We start from the raw sequence: 21,792 nt of genomic DNA, 5'->3' as shown, positions 1-21,792 counted from the left end.
AATCCTGTGAAGCCATTCTTTTAAATACTGTCTTCATTTGACTCCCTAGACACCACACTTGGTTTCCTTCTGTGTCACTGACTGCTCTTCTAAGTCTCAGGTTGCCTATTAGTCATCTTCCTAACCTCTGCATGTTGGAGTGCCAGAACTCAGTCTTCTTGGACACTTTTAAAAGTCTGCTTATCCCCATTGTGGTCCAGCCATATGGCTTTAAGCACTTTTCCCTCTTACTACTAAACCTCCAGAGTCATATGTACAGCTGCCTACTTCACTTCTCCGTTTGGATAGCTAATAGGCATTTCGGATATAACATATTCAACACTAGGCTTCTGGTGATCTTTCTAAACCTGCTGTTCTCATATTTTCCCTGTCCCAGCTAACTGACTGAGAATAGAGTTAACTTTATTCTTCTAGCTACTTAAGCCAAAAATCTTGGAGTCATCATTGCCTTCCCTCTGTCACACCCCACATCCTCTTCAGCAGCAAACACTATTGGCTGTACTTTGGAAATAAATCCAGGATCTAATGAATTCTAAAAACTGTCCCTAGTACCAAGTCGGTCTAAACCATAGCCATTTTCACCTTATTTATAATGGTAGTCTCCCAACTTGTATTACGCTTCTGTCCTTGTTCCCCTTTTATCTATTCTCAATACAGCAGAGATTTTCTTAAAATGTACACCAGAGTATGCCACTCCTTTCTGTTCAGATTCCTATAGTGTTGCCTTATATTAGGTTGAGGAACAAACAAGCCAGGCATAGTCAAACCTCAAGACTTTTGCATTGGCTACTCCGTCTGACTACAGCGCTTTACTTCAATACCTGTGTGATCACTTTCTCATTATCTTCAGGCCTTGACTCTCTGGTGAACCTATTTAAAACTAAATCCTCTGCCTTACCACAACTTAACTTCCAATAGCCCCCATTTTTTTGTTGTGGTGTTCACACCTGTATGCGTATTGTCTAGAATTGTGCCTGGCACATAGTATGTGTTGAGAAATACTTGTTGAACATAAGCAGGGGAGCCAGGTTAGGGGGAACTCATTAAGGGCCTTTATGTCTTGTTACAAAGAAGGAAATGAGAAACCATTGAAGGATTGTAAATTAAAGAAGTATTCTAATCAGATATTCATTTTAAAAAGAGTACTAGGATCATTAAAAACAAAACCCCCCAGTTTTATGGAATATGGACCAGAGCAAAGAGAGATTAAAGATAAGACTGATGAGTTCTAGCTAGTAACAGCATGCTTGAACTGACAAGCTTTGGTAACAGCAGTAGAATAGATGTACTAATGGCAGAAAGATACAGAAAAAAGGATTATTCCCCGTTTTTTTATCTGAGTGAATAGGTAAGTGATAGTCCCATTAATCAGAACAGTGCAAACAGGGGTAAGGGGAGTGAGTCCCTTTAGAACTAGTGAGATCCAACTGGTGAGGGGTGAGGGAATGCAGTGACTGTTAAGAACAAGATCTGAGCTGGGGATAGATTTTCAAATCATTAGCATATAACTGGAAAAATGAGACATCTGACATAGAAATAGTCCAGTAAATTTTAATGCTTCCTTCTCTTCCTCCTTAGTGTTTTATCTGCCTTTTTTGCAGTTCACCTACTATAATTCTCCAGAGAAATAAGGGTCTTTATACGTATTGGTCCGTTTTTAAAGAAAAAAGATCTCTTCCTGATAATTCTCCCTTATTTTCACTTAATTTCATCACTTTTCCTCTTTGATGTCTTCTGTCTTATCCTTTTCCCAGACTGTCTGGTCCTCTTCTTGTTTTATGACCATTTTCTTTCATATTCTTCATCTCTCCTTTTCCTGTGCTGTATTTCTTTGAGCTACTTTTTGTTACCTATGTTTTTAAGGATCCTTATCTTCTGCTATTCCTCTCTCTCTCCAGAGCTAACATTTTTGTAGCCTTTATTTCTGGGTATTTTTCTAAGTGTTTCATTAAGTATTACTTCATGTAATTCTCACAATTACTATGAAGTAGGCGTTGTTAGTAGTCATCTTTCTTTTATGGATGAAGAAACTGGATCCCAGATCTCACAGCTTATAAGTGTTGAAACAAAATTCTTCCTCATTTGAAAGCTCACTTAGATAAAATGCATTGACTGAGTTCTCTCACCTCCTTCAGATACTTATATTTGGTACAGAACAAATTAGAGCATTTGCTATAAATAGACAAATATATAAATAAGGAAAACAGATTTAGATAGACCATAGTTTCTTAATTTAAATATATAGGTTTGTGTTTTTAACATTAAAAAAGCAGGCATTCTGGTTTTTACATTCTGCAGTGTCCAGCGTATTATTGGAAACATCAAAATTATAAACATATTATTCAGCAGGTTTGCATGAGTGAATGATTTGACATGATGTGTTTTTCTCCTTTCCCCAGCTGTTCGAGTTGGGTCCTGATGGAGGAGATCATGAAACTGATGGAGACCTTCTTGCAGAGACTGATGTGTTGGCTTATGACTGTGCTGCCAGGTAAAGATTCCCTCATTACTCAGAATTCTGAGTCCTCATACACTTACTATGAAAAATTCATAGTAAGTGAAGAGACATAAAAAGGATGTTTTAAATAATCTGTGACCAGATGCTTGAGAAATTAAGTTGTATATTAGTATACAACTAAAAAAATAATTTTTTTAATTAGTGTTGCAATTAACGGGGCTGCATTAAAACTAATAGTATCTATATTTGTCTATAAGATAAATTGTTTCTCCATTGAAGATGAAAAAATATGTATATTTTGTACACTTTGGTTTTCATGCATCACTTAGAGAACACCTACTGTGCTAGCTTTCTAGTAATCTCATATAATTATTTACTACCTGTAGCACTATGTATACAGAACCGAATAGTCATAAAGGGCCATAATTCAGATCACTTGTGTGTCCTGACACCATGCCCATAGTATGTGCTTGGTTATAACACACTTCGGTAGATGGTCAGCTTTTACTGAAACCCCTTAGGAGGTTAGCAGAATCTGAATGTTTATTTATAAAGCTTCATTAAAAGTAAGAAGAGAATTAGATTTTATCAGCCTTCTCTGTGTAATCCCAAGAATAATCTCCAACAGTATGTTATGACAAGTTAGTGATTTGAATTAGGGAATATTATGATGAGAAAAAATAAATTGAACCTTATATAATAATAATAGTACACTGTACTTCCCAGTAATAACTATATTAAAACTTTGTGTGTTATGCATAAGCTTTTTGCTAGTGATAATGTGTGTTTACTGAAAATAGTAGCAAGGCATTGAGTTTGCTTTTAACATAAATACTTTTGAGAATGGAATAGTAAACCTAAAGAAAATTTTGACTATTTTTTTCTCTATAAACATTCATTAGTATTAGGAGATACTATTTTAGTTATTTTCTATGTAATATACAAATGAAGATTAGAAAGATTTTAGGAGAAATAATCGATTAATTTTTAACAAAGCCTTAAGATGCCATTATCATTTAGTGTTTCTATTTGAGCATATGATTATGAGTCAAAAATATACTGTTTTCACATATGGAGAATCATCTAGATTTTATTCATTTCTCTATTAACAAAGCCAAGGACTTTACAACAAGATGTTTTACAACATCTTTTTTAACTTTTTACCTACCACATTTTTAAATCTGTCTTCATACTTTAACCTAACTGGACATCTTGTCATTTTCAAGTCCTGTTTTGTACTTTTGTACCTCTTCAGTGTGAATTTATTCCCATCCTCAAATTCCCTTAATTCTTTGCTCTATCCCAGCTAAAATCACTATATTCTATTACCTAAAACTTTATAACTTGTGTATATCTATCAGATCTCCATATGTATACAAGATTTTTCTCTCCTTCTGTTTCAGTAAAAATTTTTTGTGTGGTTATTATGTGACAAGCACAGCTCCAAATACTTTATCTGAATTTTCTCAGTCCTCAGAACTATTCTGTGATCTAGGCAGCATCTTCATTTTCCAACTAAACTGGAATGGGTGTTTGTTTTTTTAACAATAATTTAAAAACATTTTTGTGTTATTTTAATATGAGAGTTTTATAACATTTAAGCAAATTTTAGAATTCAAGGTGAAGAGTGCCATCATCATGACACAAATTGTGACACAAATTGTAACACAAATTTTTAAATTTTTTTCAAACTTTTAAATAGAAGGTTTTTAATGATGTTCAATAAGAATCTCACACAATGATTTTCACATTTTGTTTATAAATAATTTAAAACAAATAAATACATAAAACAGAGAAGTACAAAGGCATTGTCTTTGACTCACTAATTTTTCTGTCAGAGAAAAATATGCAATGATGTTTGATGAACCAGTTCTCTTGCAAGCTGGTTGGTGGTATGTAGCATGGGCTCGAGTGTCTGGACCTAGTAGTGACTGTGGATCTCATGGACAAGCTTCTATTACCACAGATGATGGGTAAGCAAAATGTTTAAGTATTACTAAAGCAACTCTTATTTTTAATAGTAGAATATTATTTTAGAAGCTCAGAGATCTTTCAGGAAGATAAAAATGTCAGTCTAGAATGTACTATGACTGCCAAATATTAAATTTATGCAGTCTCATGACAAATGAAGGTCTAGACAAAACAATGAGAGACTGCTGTTCTTTGCTCTTGCAGTTTGTCATTTGTATGAATTTCTGGGTGTTACGTTGTTCACATCTATATTCTCATTTGATGCCCTCAGCAATTTTGTGAGGCTTTCTTAGTTCCATTTTCCACTCAGGAATAGAGACAGGAGGGTAAAGTGATTTGCTGCACATCATATCACTGCTGTGTGGGGGAATGAAATCTGGACCTGGAACCTCTTGACTCTAAGTCCAGCCTTTATTCTCAGTACTCTGGATTCGTGTATTTGAAAGGGCCATCATTTAGAAGAGAAATTCAATTTACTCCTTACTTTCCTTGAGCATAAACTATTTGAAATGAGTATAAGTCATGTAATAATATATTTCAAATAGTTCATTTCATAACAAAGCTTACCAAAACCAGATCAGACTCATTAATGAGGGAAACTCTGTTCCTGAATGTTCAAGTAGAACGCTGTAGAAAAATTAAACCTGCTGTAAAATATTGCTTTCAAACTTACTCTAAGACTGTGTCCTAGCACTGGGGAGACTGCTTTTGATTCTGGACTGTGTGATTCCACATGCAGTTCACTGAGCTTTGGAATATCCCAGCATTTTGAAGCTAAAGCTTACCATGTGTATGGTTGAGCAGAGTTTAAACTGTAAGATGAAATATTTTGTTAAAATCTTATAGTTCTAGTTAAAGTTGAGCTGTGGGGATGAGAGAGGGGCAGAACTGCAGCTTATCCAGGAGTTCTTGATAAGGCTTAATTCCTTCATTTTATTCATTAAGCCATTGAGAGTTTGAACAAAATAAAAACAATTCCTTTTTATTTGTGTTTTTCCTTAAAGAATGAATCTCAGTTCTTGTACATAGGATTTGAAAATGTGATTGTCAAATTTCTTATTTTTTTTCATAGATCTTGAATCATGTTTTTTTGGTATCATTGTTATTTTTTCTCTTCTTAGGGTGGTTTTCCAATTTAAGAGTTCAAAGAAATCAAATAATGGTACAGATGTTAATGCTGGTCAGATACCTCAATTATTATACAGGTATTTAGCATATTTACAGTAAATTAATATGATTTATTCCTTTGTTTAATGAGCTAGGATACTATAAAATATGACATGAGAGAAATTATTTGAAGCATTCAGCAAGTTATAATATACCAGTAGAAATATAGCTACTACTAACGAAAACATTTAATATTTCACATATTTTAAAACATTTTCTACATCAAGCTTAACTTTAAATTTTACCTCATGACTCAGATTGTATTATACCATTAACAGTATTTTAATAACTTATTTTTCAATTTGTGGATTTTCATACCCAATTCAGAATATTATAAAGTAACAAAAATATGTGTTAGAACAATGAATTTGGAGTGTTAGGTGGGGACATTAGATGCAGTCCTGATTGATTTACTGAAGTCTTATGTTTCCTGTTCGTGCTATGATGGAATGAATTAGAAAATCCCTTACTGCTGAGGGGCACTTGGTTGGCACAGTCAATTGAGCATCCAGTTCTTGGTGTTGGCTCAGGTCCTGATCTCAGGGTAGTAGGATCAAGCCTTGTGTCGGGATCTACGCTCTGCACTGAGTCTACTTGTAACTCTCTCTCCCTCTCTCTTTCCCCTCCCTGCAACTTACTCTCTCTTACTCTCTCTCACTCTAAAATAAATAAATACATCTTTAAAAAAGCAGAGAAAATCCTTTACTGCTGAACATTTTTTCCTTTAATTGAACTATCAAATAATAACTTGTCCAAGTGATATTTATTATGTTAATAATGTTATTTAAGAATTTTAATTACTTCATGGTAATGAAAGACATGGTAATTTGAGACATTTATGGAAGCATATGACTATGTGTCCATCTATTTCTAGTAGATTACTGCAATAATATTTAGAATGAAGAATTCAAATAGATATAAACCCTTACTAAAAAATGTCATTCTATGAGTAGTAAAATTCTAAAGAAATACCTCTAGAATAGTGACTATCTCTCATGTCTCTCTTCCCTACTAATTGCTTTGAGAATCTAAGTGGTATAAATCTCATTTTTCCCAAGAAATTTTTGGGGTTTTTTATGCAATTTATTATAATTAATATTTGTAACATGTGACATTATAAACATAGCAAGTTGCTCGAGCTACTCCTGGGTACACTGGTTGAATAATTTTAGTAATATAGCACCTATATTGAATAGCATATTTTGCTATTGCAAAACTGTATAGTTTGAAAAGAAAAATGTTGTTGGACTTTCCAACAAATTTATGTGTCTCTACTACCTTCAGACTTCCAACCAGTGATGGCAGTGCCTCAAAAGGCAAACAGCAAACCAGTGAACCTGTACACATTTTAAAGCGATCTTTTGCAAGAACTGTCTCAGTGGTAAGCCATTTTTTAAAATTTTAGGTTTTTTGTCCAGGGCTCCATTTCATTTTGAATTTTAACATTTAGCCACTCTTCTAAGAGTTTATCTCAGCATGGTTTTATGCACTCAGATTTGTTTTTGTATCTGCACTGATATCCCTGGCCAAAGAGTATGTCCTTTAAGTGATGGGAAAATAGAAATGTTGGCTGACTTTAACATGGACTTTAGCATGAACTGATGTAACTGGTGGGTTTTCTAGTAAATCATGTATGAATCCATATGCTGAAGGAGTTAAAAAGTTAAGGCTGATACTATAAAAAGTGCTAGTCTAATGCTCGAGGTACTAAATAGAAGAGTTGTTTATCTAAGGACTCTTTTGAACTACTTGACCATCCACATTCTACATTTAAAGATACGCTACATTATTGGTGTTACCAGTATAGAATGGAAAGCCAACATGATGTAATTGAGAGATCATGGTCTGCCCAGGAAGTCTGTGTTAACTTCTTGTTCTTGTTCTTTCATTTCTTAGTTGAGCATTCTTATGCCAGTTATCTGAATAAACTGTGTGATAGCATCCTTATGAATTGTGAAATTATGAATTATGAATTATGAAAGTGGTTTTGTGGTCGTTAGGCAATTGTTATCTTTATATAAGAAATACATGAAACTGGGATCCCTGGGTGGTGCCGCGGTTTGGTGCCTGCCTTTGGCCCAGGGCGCGATCCTGGAGACCCGGGATCGAATCCCACGTCGGGCTTCCGGTGCATAGAACCTGCTTCTCCCTCTGCCTGTGTCTCTGCCTCTCTCTCTCTCTCTCTCTCTCTCTCTCTCTCTCTCTCTCTCTCTCTGACTATCATAAATTAAAAAAAAATACATGAAACTATTTCTTTAAAAAGCTTAACTGTAAACTCTTACTCTTGGTGTTACTATATCAGAGGACTGGAATTTAGTAGTTATTAGGGAATGATTGCTTTGCTTTGCAATCATCTAGTATTTTTATCACCTATTAACTTGTTTATCAAAGGTTGGCTATAGTCTGTATGGTAAAACTTAATATGTAGACATAAAATAAGTTATTTGTACTGTCACTGATACCTAATACTAAGTAAAACACTTTATTATATTAAAAATTATTAAAGTGTTTTTAAATACTTTTGACTTACCTATATAATACTGTGGTAACAGGGTAGAGTTTAATTTTGCTTTCCAGTAAATGTTTTTAATTTTTCCCTTGCTTACTTACATGATAAATTATATAGATTGGTAGCAGAAAAACTTAAAAATTTTATTTTTAGATAGGCAAATATTGGAACACCTGAGTGGCTCTTTTGTTTAAACCTCTGGTTCTTGGTTTCAGCTCAGGTCATAATCTCACAGGTCATGAGATCCAGCCCTGAATCGGGCTCCATGCTAAATGTAGAATCTGCTTGAGATTCTCTTCCTCTCCCCCAGCCCCACTTGCTCGCACACTCTTTCTCTCTCTCAAATAAATAAATGAATCTTTATAAAAATAAATAGGCAAATACTATAGGATGTTGTTTTTATACATGACTACCTACCTTTTTTGTCAAGCTTCAGAGATACTCCTCATGGTAATTTGATAAATGAACTAATAGAATATCCATTATTTGGGCTAATCAAAACTCAGTAAAGAAGTTCAAATAAAGTCTTGAAGTTGAATGTTGTTTTTCCATTTGATTGAACCTATGGTATGATTTGAACTAATTGTTATCTGTTTTTTCATATTCTGGATTAGGAATGTTTTGAGTCATTGTTGAGTATTCTTCACTGGAGCTGGACCACCTTGGTCTTAGGAGTTGAAGAACTTAGAGGATTAAAAGGATTCCAATTCACAGCTACACTTCTAGATCTAGAAAGGCTGCGCTTTGTGGGTACCTGTTGTCTGAGGTTATTGCGTGTCTATACCTGTGAAATTTATCCAGTATCAGGTATAAAGCATGTTTTTAAATTACTTTAGGGAGAAAATATTTGACACATTGGGAAAGTCTATATAGGGATAACCAAGAGTTTAAGATCCCCACCTGCCTTTAATTTTCTGCCAAAAGGAGGGGAGAAAGTCAGCTTGCCATGACCTTTATGTATTTACTTACAAAGAATAAAACAGATTGCGTGTTATGTTGTTAACAAAAAGTTATGTTAGGCTAAAGCATAACTATAATATGAAATATTTTCAGCAGATTTTATCAAATAGAAATTTTTTGAACAACTCATTTGAACTTAAGTACTGAAACCAATGTTTTGGGGGTTTTTGTTTTGGTTTGGTTTTGGTTGTGGGTTTTTTTTTTATTTTTTTGGTTTTGCCCTACTTAGATTTTTAAAAGAAATAATTTTGGACCTCATTTAATCTCTAAATTGTTTCATCTCTAGGTTATGAGTATTTGTGATCTTTAGCTGTATAAGAAATTACTTGAATATTTATTTTAATCTAGTAAAAATACTTTATATTGCATATTTATTATTGCATATTTATTATTACTCTAGTTAATTAGCAATCTGCTTTGTTCCCACAAAGCTACAGGAAAAGCAGTTGTGGAAGAAACTAGCAAATTAGCAGAATGTATTGGAAAAACCCGAACTTTGTTAAGAAAAATTTTATCAGAAGGAGTCGATCACTGCATGGTGAAGTTGGATAATGATCCTCAAGGATATCTCAGTCAACCTTTGAGTCTCCTAGAAGCTGTTCTTCAGGAGTGTCATAATACCTTTACTGCCTGTTTTCATTCTTTCTACCCAACTCCTGCCTTACAGTGGGCTTGCCTTTGTGATCTGCTGAATTGTTTGGATCAGGTAATTTAAGTTTGTAAAATGTTCGTTGAAAATATATTACTTAATATTCTTCAAGAAAATGCTGTAGCCTCAATCTTCTTAATTTTATAAAAGGTAAATTAGGACATTGGCTTGGTATGTGTGACTTAAACAACGAAGTTGAAGTATATTTTTTTTTCTGCTTCATTTACCATTTTTAGTTATAAAAGTGGCAGGCACATTGTGCAGCTGCTGATTTTGCTCTTTGAATTTGTGGGTGGGCATGTGTATGTAAGAGAACAAGAACAACTGTGAGTGAGGATGTAAGAGCAAGATTAGCACCAGAAACACAGCTCCTGCCGCCCCCATATCTGCAGAATGGTCAAGAGGGAGAGCTATGAGTGAACTTGCTTGCTAATAACATCATTCATTTATGAGTAAACTGCAAGCCTCATAAATGCGTATGCTCCAAATCAGTTTCAAAATACTTGAGGCAAAAAACTGACAGAATTAGAGGGAGAAATAGACAAATTCACAATGATACTAGGAGACTTCAGTGCTCTTCTTTCAGTAATTAATAGAACAAGTAGACCAAAAATTCAGAAGATCTGAACAACACCGTCAACCACGTTGACTTCACTGACAGTTATAAAACAGAATGTTCAAGTGCAGAATACATGTTATTTTCATCAAAAAGGTAGATCATATGCTAGGCCATAAAACAAGTCTTAGTAAATTTCAAAAGATTAAAGAGTTTCAGACCACAACAGAACTAAATAAAGCAATAGCAAAATATATTGAGAAAGGCAGTGAATATGTGGAAAATAGATAACACTTCTAAGTAATCAATGAGTCAACATAGAAATCCATAGGAAATTGGAAACTATTTTACACTGAAAGATAAAAGCATAATATCAAAATTTGTGAGATGTAGCTAAAGCATTGCTTGAAAAGTTTGTGCTTTTAATAGCAATGAAAAAAGTTTAAAATCAGTGATCTACGTTTCACCTAAATAAATCAGAAAGAATTAGCAGATCCAAAGTAGGAAGAAAATAATAAAGAGCAGAATCCAGTAAAGTAAAAATAGAGAAAATTGACAAAGTCGAGAGTTGGTTCTTTGAAATTAAAACCAAGTCTGATTAGAGACAAGAGATAAAGAAAAAACATACACTACCATGAACAGCATTGAAAACAGGGAACATCTCTGTAGATCCAACAACGTTAAAATGATAAGGGAATATTATAAACAGCTTTCTGTTAGTAACTTGTAACTTCAGTTAAAATAGACCAAATGTCTTGAAAAACACATCTTAAGCAAAACTAGCACAATAAGATATAGAAAAATCTGAATTTCCTTATATCCATTAAAAAATTGACTTCATTATCAAAAACTTTCCCACAAAGAAAACTCCCAACCCAGAAAACTGTCATTGGTGAATTCTATTAAACTTATAAGAAAGAAATAACATCAATCTTTTACAGATTCTTTCAGAAAATATAGGAGACCTTTCCCAACTAGCCTTGTCAAGTAAGCCTTATCCTGATACCAAAACCTGACTAAGGCTTTAAAAGAAAAAGTTAGTACAATCATTACTCAAACATAGATATAAAATCTCGTAATAACATCATCAAATCAAATCCAGTCATATAAAAAATATGTCATACCCAGTAGGGTTTTTCTTAGAAATGCAAGGTTAGTTTAGTGTCCAAAAATCAAAGTAATTAATCATATTAACTGAATAAACGAGGGAAATGGTATAATCTTCTCAATAGATAATGAAAATTTTGTTTTTACAAAATCAGCACTTTTTTTGGTGATGAAAACTCAGCAAACTAGGATTTAAGGAAACTTCTTCAATCTAGGATTATAAAGGATAAAAGAAAAATATAAATTAAAAAATCTGTAATTACTCTCATACTTAATGATGAAATATTCAATATTTCCCTAAGTTCAGGAACGAGGCACAAGGTGACCGTTCTCACCACTTATGTTCAGCATTGTAGTGGAAGTTCTGGCCCTTCTCCCCCCTAAGAAAGTTCATTGTCATCACCAAAGCATCCTAGCCTATTTGAAAGATATTTCAGTGATGACATCTGGGTAGGCAACTTTGTTTTTATTTTATTATTACTATTTGTAAAGCTATTTACATACTGAATTTATTCTTGGTGTAAAAAAATGTATTTCATTGTGGCAAAAACACTTAACGTGAGAGCTATCCCTTAACACATTTTGAGCATATAATATATTGTTAAGTACAGGTACAGTGTTGTACAGCAGATCACTAGTGCTTACTTATCTTTCATAACTGAAACTTTATACCCATTTAACATCCAACTCCCCCTTTCCCCCTCGTCCCAACCATTCTATTCTCTGCTTCTGTGAGTTTGACTATTTTAGATACCTCATATAAGTGGAATCGTGCAATATTTTGTCTGTTTGTGAGTGGCTTATTGCCCTCATTATAATGTCCTCCAGGTTCATCCATGTTTTACAACAGAGTAGTGTATTTTACCAGTTTCCTGGGGCAAGATTATTGTCTGGAAACATGCACAACTTACTCTCAACCTGTCCATTCTCATATGGCTGTTTTCTTTGCCACTGAGCAGGTTATAGACAGACTTAACTTTAACAAATGTTGGTTTAACATATAGGATGTTACTTTTAGCCTGGATTTGTAACACAGATGTTTGATGAACTGTGTGTACACGGTTTTTGTGATTTAGGATATCCTAACTTGATAAATTTTGTTAAGAATCTAGGGTGCTTGAGTGGCTCTGTCTGTTAAGCATCTGCCTTCAGCTCAGGTTTGGATCTCAGAGTCCCGGGATCAAGTCCTGCATGGGGCTCCCTGCACAGCAGGGAGTCTGCTTCTCCTTCTCCCTTGCTTCTCCCTGCTTCTCCTGCTCCTGCTCGCTTGCTCTCTCTTTCTCTCTCTCTCTCTCAAATTAGAAGTTTTATAAGTATGCTATTCATTTTTCTGAATAAACCATAAAACGTGATGACATAATTTTGTGACCTTCATGAGATGTTTATTATAGTAGCTATTCATTATGTGCATTAACATTAGTGAAATGTTATAGTAGCACAGAATTACAATTTAAATCAGTTATTATTTGAAGAAAGTAGTTTCAGTGCTTGTTTCGTTGGACATGACTTAGATATATACCGATTGGGGCTTTTCAATGTTGTTCATTGAGCGTAGTGTTAAAGAGGACTGTGATTCTAGGGATATATAAAGTTGTTGATTGAAGAATAGGAGACTGATTTTTCTTGACAATATTTAATTCTCCATCTTCATTGGGTAGTCACTTAAACAATTGTGTTTAAAAGTATTGATATAATTAAATTCCATAACAACCATTAATGCTATAAAATTTTGGTATAATTTTAAAGGTTGTTTACCTTTTGTATAACCTAAAATATGGATTATACTGATGCCATATTTCTTTGGTGGTGCATATTTCTGTTTTTAAAAGGATATCCAAGAAGCAAACTTCAAGACCTCAAGTAGCCGATTGCTTGCAGCTGTTATGTCAGCTCTGTGCCACACTTCTGTTAAACTGACTTCTATCTTCCCTATTGCATATGATGGAGAGGTACTACTACGATCAATTGTTAAACAAGTTAGCACAGAGAATGATTCAACACTAGTTCACCGGTTTCCCCTTTTGGTATCACATATGGAAAAACTCAGCCAGGTAGGTGTTTTACTGAAGTATCTTTTATACCGAAGCAATAAAACCACAAATGAGGGCCTATTTAAGTTGGTGCTTATTCTTCAATATTGGTATTTACCAAATAACTATGTGTTTCATAAGAAGAGCTAAAATTCAGGGGGAAAATTTTCTCATGTTTACCTATAAATCCTCAATTTTTTCTCTAATTCTTTTAATTTTGAATGAAACCTAACCTATAAAAAAATTTGAGAGTTATGAATTCCCATATATTTGTTATTTGCCAAACCATTGAAAGTCGCATATACTATAAGCCAACTTCTATATTCTAATATTTTAGATTGCCAAGATAGAATTCCAGGGAAACAAATCAACTTTTGAAACTTTTTCCGTAACATGTTAGTGTGTTAAAATAAATATTCTAAAACAGTAGTCACAGTACCAACTGTTTCTGGTTTATTAGAAAGCACTATAGAGAAAAATTAAATATACAAGAAAACCATATATAACACTGTCAGGTTGATGAGAAGTACTCTTTAAAATGAAAGCCAAAAAGAAGCAGTAAAATACGTACATTAGTTATCCTAATTATTGTACAGTAGCAATTTTCTGTTGACTGAAGCAACACAAATTATGAGAAAAATGTGACATATAGAATGAAGGACAGTAGTAGAATGGGAAGAAAATTTGCAATTAATATAATACCTTTGTAGAATTACCATAGAAATAATAAGGGTAAATATAAGAGGGACTTTAGAGAGTAAGGCAGCATGGGAAGAATTTCAGCCTTACTAGAAATTAAATGTGAATGAATTGAGGTACTGATTTATTTGTAAAAAATTAGGAAAAAATTAATTTTCTTCTCTTATGAAGTCCTAAACTGGTGAGACTCTGAGGAGCCCCTTCCTCCCTCTCCCCCCACCCCTGTGCTTTCTCAAATAGTAAAATCTTCAAAAAAAAAAAAAAAAAGATGTTTTACATTTTTAAATTAGAAAATCAGAAACTAAAGTATATATACTTTGGTATGACTGTGGTATACTATGATGACTGTGTAAACTATGTCTGCAAAAGGTGTATTTATTTTGTAATATTTATGTAATACATACTTTGAAAGAGAATACTGAGAAGTGAAAATAATGCTTAGGTGATAAAGTTATGGGTTTTTCTTTTGGAATTCACTTTAGTGTTGCAGTGTTTTCCTTAAAAGTATAGTAAAATTTAAAAATATTTAAGAATTTTCAGAACTATAAACATTTGGTAATTATTAATAATTAATAGTATATTTGTATTTCTTTGTTAATATTTTATGAAGATACTATGTATCCTTCTCTTAGTAGGTATTACAGGATTCTACCATTTGTGCATAGCATAATTTAATCTTTATATTTAGATTTTTCCCAGAATGTTAGGATTTTAACCATGTTTCTGAAAATATCATTGACTATATTTTTATGCATATTCATGATGATTTTTCCAGATTAAATCATCAGGAGTGAAAAAATTCCTAAGTAAAAGGAAAATACCTCAAGGCTTTGCTACAAATTACCAAAATGCTCTCCAGAAAGCTAGTGTCAGCTTGCATTCCCCACCACTGGTGAATGAATTCCTTTTTCTAAAATATAAGTGGCTAATGATTTGCATACATGTATATATACATATATTTTTTCTTGATTCTTCAACTAAAACGACACTATTAACTCCATTTTGAGATTATATGGAAAGCTTCTTGTATTAATCCTGTTAGTTACTAATTAGAAACAAAGTGAGTATAACTAAATAAATAACACTGCACTCATCCCCTTAATAAAACCTTTCCAAGACTATTGATTATGGAGTACAATTGGGGATTGAGTTTCATCCAAAACAGATTTTCTGAGAAGTTCCAAAAAATAAAGTTTCTGGAGAATCAAAGTGATATAAAGGGTAGAAGAATTATAATTTTAACAAAATCAAGAATTGTTTATTTTAAAGCCAGGAAAATTAATTACAGAAGAAATTGATGTGTTATGGTAATCTTATTCAAATGGTAATAGAAATAATTTAAAGTTGGAAGATTATCTCTAAGTGACTTTTTGTTCAGCCTAAGATTGTACATTAAGAAAGATGTATAATAATGTTCATGATGATTTTAACTTAAAAGTTACTTAATTTTCTGTCGTGGATTGAATGTTCACTCAATTACATATTTGATTTGTCTTGGGAAGACTGGTTAAAGACTCTCTTCTACCTTGAGATTTTTATGACAGTGAAATCTGTTGAATTTGTTACATATGTTACATCTCATACAGCAGTCTGATATGTAAGTATTGTGGAGGAACTTGCCTACTCGGGGCAACCAGGTGATTTTGATAACAGAATCATAGAATTATATGCTATTTTGCAGAAGTTGATTTTGCAGAAGTTGAGGCACTATGAAGAAATTAGAACTAAATCCCAAATTGTTTGATTTGCTAGTCCACAAAAAAATTGTAAGGTCATTGCTCACAATTGGCGCCCTCAGGAAATCAGATGCATTTTGCTCCCTGTCCATAGGGGGCTAACAGATATCAAGGATGGAAAAAAAAAAAAAAAGATAACTAGTGTTCATGCTGGATATCAATTACTCATCCTTTCTTGTTTCTGGGGGAAAAATGTATTTTCCCCTTGGTCTTTAATGAGACTTTATAATTTCTTATCTTGAAAATTTTCCATAGGTAGGGGTCGAAATTTCTTTTTTTTTTTTTTATAAATTAATTTTTATTGGTGTTCAATTTACCAACATACAGAATAACACCCAGTGCTCATCCTGTCAAGTGTACCCCTCAGTGCCCATCACCCATTCACCCCCACCCCCCACCCTCCTCCCCCTCCACCACCCCTAGTTCATTTCCCAGAGTTAGAAGTCTTTATGTTCTGTCTCCCTTTCTGATATTTCTCACACATTTCTTCTCCCTTCCCTTATATTCCCTTTCGCTATTATTCATATTCCCCAAATGAATGAGAACATACACTGTTTGTCCTTCTCCGGTTACTGTGGCCAAGTTCAAAAAGGGTGTTGCCTGAGTTCTCCTCTGGGATTTTGATGGAATCTTGTCTCACATTTAGATCTTTCATCTATTTTGAGTTTATCTTTGTGTATGGTGCAAGAGTGGTCCAGTTTCATTCTTCTGCATGTGGATGTCCAATTTTCCCAGCACCATTTATTGAAGAGACTGTCTTTCTTCCAGTGAATCGTCTTTCCTCCTTTATCGTATATTAGTTGAGCATAAAGTTCAGGGTCCACTTCTGGGTTCTCTGTTCTGTTCCATTGATCTATGTGTCTGTTTTTGTGCCAGTACCACACTGTCTTGATGAACACAGCTTTGTAGTACAACCTGAAATCTGGCATTGTGATGCCCCCAGATATGGTTTTCTTTTTTTAAAATTCCCCTGGCTGTTTGGGGTCTTTTCTGATTCCATACAAATCTTAAAATAATTTGTTCTAAGTCTCTGAAGAAAGTCCATGGTATTTTGATAGGGATTGCATTATACGTGTAAATTGCCCTGGGTAACATTGACATTTTCACAATATTAATTCTGCCAATCCATGAGCATGGAATATTTTTCCATCTCTTTGTGTCTTCCTCAATTTCTTTCAGAAGTGTTCTGTAGTTTTTAGGGTATATTTTGAGAACCATTTGAATGGTAAATGGTTCTCCAACCTTTTATTTTCAGGTTGTAGGTGTCCTTCTGTCTAAAATGAGACTCTTGTAGACAGCAAATAGATGGGTCCTGTTTTTTTATCCAGTCTGAAACTCTGTGCCTTTTGATGGGGTCATTAAGCCCATTCACGTTCAGAGTTATTTGAACTTCTTCTTAAAGGGGAGTTTTAAGAGTCCCCCTTAAAATTTCTTGCAGAGCTGGTTTGGAGGTCACATATTCTTTCAGTTCCTGCCTGTCTTGGAAGCTCTTTATCTCTCCTTCCATTTTGAATGAGAGCCTTGCTGGATAAAGTATTCTTGGTTGCATGTTCTTCTCATTTAGGACCCTGAATATATCCTGCCAGCCCTTTCTGGCCTGCCAGGTCTCTGTGGAGAGGTCTGCTGTTACCCTAATATTCCTCCCCATGAAAGTCAGGGACTTCTTGTCTCTTGCTGCTTTAAGGATCTTCTCTTTATCTTTGGAATTTGCAAGCTTCACTATTAGATGTCGAGGTGTTGAACGGTTTTTATTGATTTTAGGGGGGGATCTCTCTATTTCCTGGATCTGAATGCCTGTTTCCCTTCCCAGATTGGGAAAGTTTTCAGCTAGGATTTGTTCAAATACATATTCTGGCCCTCTGTCCCTTTCGGCGCCCTCGGGAACCCCAATTAAACGTAGGTTTTTCTTCCTCAGACTGTCATTTATTTGCCTTAATCTGTCTTCATGGTCCCTTAATTGATTGTCTCTTTTTTCCTCAGTTTCCCTCTTTGCCATTAACTTGTCTTCTATGTCACTCACTCGTTCTTCCACCTCGTTAACCCTCGTCGTTAGGACTTCTAGTTTGGATTGCATCTCATTCAATTGATTTTTAATTTCTGCCTGATTGGATCTAAATTCTGCAGTCATGAAGTCTCGTGAGTCCTTAATGCTTTTTTCTAGAGCCACCAGTAGCTGTAGAATAGTGCTTCTGAATTGGCAATGAATTCTGACATTGAATTATAATAGACATTGAATTATAATCCAGATTTTGTAACTCTGTGGGAGAAAGGACTGTTTCTGATTCTTTCTTTTGAGGTGAGGTTTTCCTTCTAGTCATTTTGCTCAGTGCAGAGTGGCCAAAAACAAGTTGTATTGGAGCACGGGGGAGTATCACTGGTCCGTCCAGCTGGTCTTCTGGGGGAGGGGCCTGCTGTGCTGATTCTCAGGTGTTAGCACTTGGGGGAGCTGCTCTGCCCCTGCCTGCTGCCGGGCTCAGCGGGGGTTGTTTACCCCGTGGGGCCGCAGGAGGAACAGCAGCAGTTGCTATGGCAACTCTGGAAGCCTGGATTCAGCCTCCGCAGGAACTACGGGCTCGGGGCTCTCGGTTCTCCGTCTTCAGGGCCTGGAGGCTCCGGGGCGGGGCCGCTGATCTGCTCAGCTCGGGGCAGGAGCGTCCTCGCTGTCTCGGGCCCTCCCGGCCTCTGCCTGTCCCGGGGGAGGCCGGATCCTGGGCTGTGTCCAGGCGCCCTGTGCTCCGGGGCCTGCGCTGGTGGATTCGCGCTCCCGCCCTGCAGCTCCCTCCCTGGAGCCGCTCCCGAGCCCCTCCGAGCTGCTCCGGTCGGTCCCGCCGTGCGCGCTGCAGCCCTTAGGGAGCTCGGAGCACTCTCCTGCGCTCGCAGGGGTCTGTTAGTGTCCCCGGGAGCCCGAGGGCATCCCCGCCCTCCTGGGTCCTGCTCCAACTCCCTGCGAGCCCCTTTCCGCCCGGGAAGGTTGGTGCAGCTCCTGCTCCTCCGGGACGGGGCTCTCCTGTCCTGGGGACACTCGCCCCGGCCTCAGCCCGGCTCCTCGCGGGGCCCCTCCCCCTCGGAGGCCTTTTGTTCCTTTATTTCTTTTTCCCCGTCTTCCTACCTTGATAGAAGCGCGGACTCTTCTCACTGCAGCGTTCCAGCTGGTCTCTCTTTACATCTCAGGCCGAATTTGTAAATTTTCAGGATGGTTTGAAGGTTATCTAGGTAATTTGGTGGGGACAGGTGATTTGGGGACCCTGCTCTTCCGCCATCTTGCCGGGGTCGAAATTTCTTATCTTCACTTAGAAAATCAAGTATGGTAGAAAATATAAAACTGCACAAGAATATTTGTAGTAGAATTCCATATTTTTATTACATGCATATCCAGAAGGAATTTTACCAGAAAATAGACTTGTACAGATTATTTCTCTTAATTGCTTTCCCTCTAAAAATACCAGAAATAATTATCTTCAATTGGAATTTTGTCCTATAAAAAGAACTTTTTAGGTAGGAGTGTTTTTCTGTTATACAATTGTTATTGAGAAGTTAAATAAGACAATGAGAATAAGTGAAAATGACTCAAAGCTAATAACCAAACATGTTGTAGAAATGTACTTTTATGATACACAGAATAATTGAAAAAAGAACTTCTAAGTAAAAAGTAAATTAAGTGGCTCCGCATACAACTGAATGGATTTATAGACATAGAGTCAAGCCTGAATTTTAAGGGTGTCATCTAGAAAGATAAGATTTGCAGTTGAGTACTCACGTGAAGTAAAATAAAGTGTAGTATCTTGGAACTTTTTTTTTTTTTTAATGTATCATAGAGTGAAGAGAATATCTCAGGTATGACAAGCTTCCGTGAAGTTCTGGAGAAAATGCTGGTTATTGTTGTGCTCCCAGTCAGGAACAGTTTGAGGAGAGAAAATGAGCTCTTCTCCTCCCACCTGGTTTCCAACACCTGTGGATTGCTGGCCAGTATTGTCAGTGAACTGACAGCATCAGCCCTGGGATCTGAGGTAGTGTTATATTTTGAGACTGGATAATAAGCACATGTTTAAACTTTCCAAATTGTTTATTTTTTCATATATTTTGACTTTGTAGAAACTAATTTAATCCCATTTGTATTATTTTTCTTTAAAACAAAACAAAACCTTCAAGCTAAATTGTTTGGTTTTCCCTTCCTTATGCCTCTTCTCTGCTCTTGCTTGCTCCCTCTCTCATGTTTACCCAGGATGACACAGTAATACAAACTGTATGTTTTCCACTAATATGCTCCACTGCACACCCTCACTACTATGTCCCAACAGAAGCAAAAATCATTCACATTGCTAAGTAATGAGTAATAGAAATGGGGCTACTAATAGTGAACACATGCTGTGGAGAAGGTAAAGAGGTTTAAACCTTTGGTATTGCCTACTTGACTGACACTAGACAAATAACATATGCAAAATTGACATTAAGTACTCACATTGGTATACAGCCATTAACAAAAAATTTTATTTAATATTTTTAAAGATTATGTATTTATTTATTCATGAGAGACACACAGAGAGAGAGGCAGAGACACAGGCAGAGGGAGAAGCAGGTTCCATGCAGGGAGCCTGACATGGGACTCCATCCTGGGACTCCAGGATCATGACCTGGGCTGAAGGCAATGCTAAGCGCTGAGCCACCCAGGCTGCCTCACAGAATTTTAAAAGGATCAAATATTATTGTGTTTGAGAAAACTACTTTGAAATGGTTAAAGTGATTTTATATTTTTTAAAGTAATATTTTTAACCATTTCACTGCCCTACTCACTCTGTTGTACAATTTATCTAAATGTTTTGACTGAATTTAGTGAATTTTTTCTAATTTTTTCTGCAAAAAGCAGACAGAAATTTGGTTTTGAAAAATCATGTCATAATGTGAAATATATCACTTAAATAAATGTTTAATAGCTAGCATGTATTCAGCTGCCAAATAACATCTTTTCTCTCTTTTATAATTCCTAACCTTTACTTTTTCTTACTTATAGATTTATTTTAGAATCTATGCCAAATTCATCCATCCAGTCTATACTCATTACTGATTCATAATGACAGTTTAGCCTCTAGGATTTCTGAATGATTACATGCACCTGTGCATATTTTAATATTTCTCCCTGGGAAGCATTTCCTTCATTTCTTTGTTAGCTTTGACTTTGGTGTAGGAGATCATTGAAGGCTTTGTCAGAAAACTTTAATTTGTTTTATTTTAGTTTTTGTTTTTTCACTTAGTCATTCAACCTATAATATACTTCCCTTCTGTACCAGATCCTGGAAGATAGAGTTTGTAATGCATTAGTCCCCCTCAGAAGGTTACTATCTAGTTTTCCCCTGTGAACTTAACTTTTTTTAATGGAAAAGAATTTCCCAAATTGCAGGTACTTAATATACCACCTTGGAAGGCTCCAAAAATCCCAGCTTAGACAGCCAATATTACTTCACAGAGCAGTTTGAAATTCTTGCTAGAATCATAAACTTCAGTTTTCTTCCTCTTATCAGTCTTCCAATTTCTTGCAGCCAACTTAGATCAAAAGCAGGCTCTATAATTAAAAAATGGTTTGAAGCCAAAATAAGTTCACCGATCCTCTCTAATGAGGCTGTAATTAGTGGGATTGTACTTGTGTATACATATTCAGATATTGAATGCCAGGTTATTCAGACTTAAGACACAGAACATTTTCTGCAATTGAAGTCTCAGGAAAGTTACAGGTAAGGGAAGGGATAGTCTGACTGCAGAGGGGAAACTTGATTCCACCTCTTTCTTGACCACCCATCTCTGAAATTCCTAGAGCTCTGTGTCACAGTGATGGAAAACTGTTGGTCCATAGCATGTTGGTGAAATTTTGGTATCTTTTTTCAAAGTTTGTGATGTATTCATTAATATGTTACGACTGCAGTAACTTACAAGTTTATAGTTTTAACATTATAGATTA

At 35.4% G+C, this 21,792-nt stretch overlaps 1 protein-coding gene across 1 annotated transcript in view; it reads left to right on the top strand.

The window, feature by feature from the left end:
• The window catches only part of MYCBP2 (MYC binding protein 2), a 262,011-nt gene that overhangs the window by 116,470 nt on the left and 123,749 nt on the right, over positions 1–21,792 (top strand). The window contains 8 exon segments of the mRNA XM_055335749.1: positions 2,400–2,491; positions 4,297–4,431; positions 5,551–5,634; positions 6,881–6,977; positions 8,720–8,912; positions 9,497–9,771; positions 13,207–13,428; positions 19,658–19,849. Coding sequence (XP_055191724.1) covers positions 2,400–2,491; positions 4,297–4,431; positions 5,551–5,634; positions 6,881–6,977; positions 8,720–8,912; positions 9,497–9,771; positions 13,207–13,428; positions 19,658–19,849 — 1,290 coding nt within the window.

The sequence above is a fragment of the Nyctereutes procyonoides genome, unplaced genomic scaffold (genome assembly GCF_905146905.1).
Source record: "Nyctereutes procyonoides isolate TBG_1078 unplaced genomic scaffold, NYPRO_anot_genome, whole genome shotgun sequence".
In the NCBI taxonomy this organism is placed as follows: domain Eukaryota; kingdom Metazoa; phylum Chordata; class Mammalia; order Carnivora; family Canidae; genus Nyctereutes; species Nyctereutes procyonoides.
This window is presented reverse-complemented; position numbering and strand designations above follow the sequence as displayed.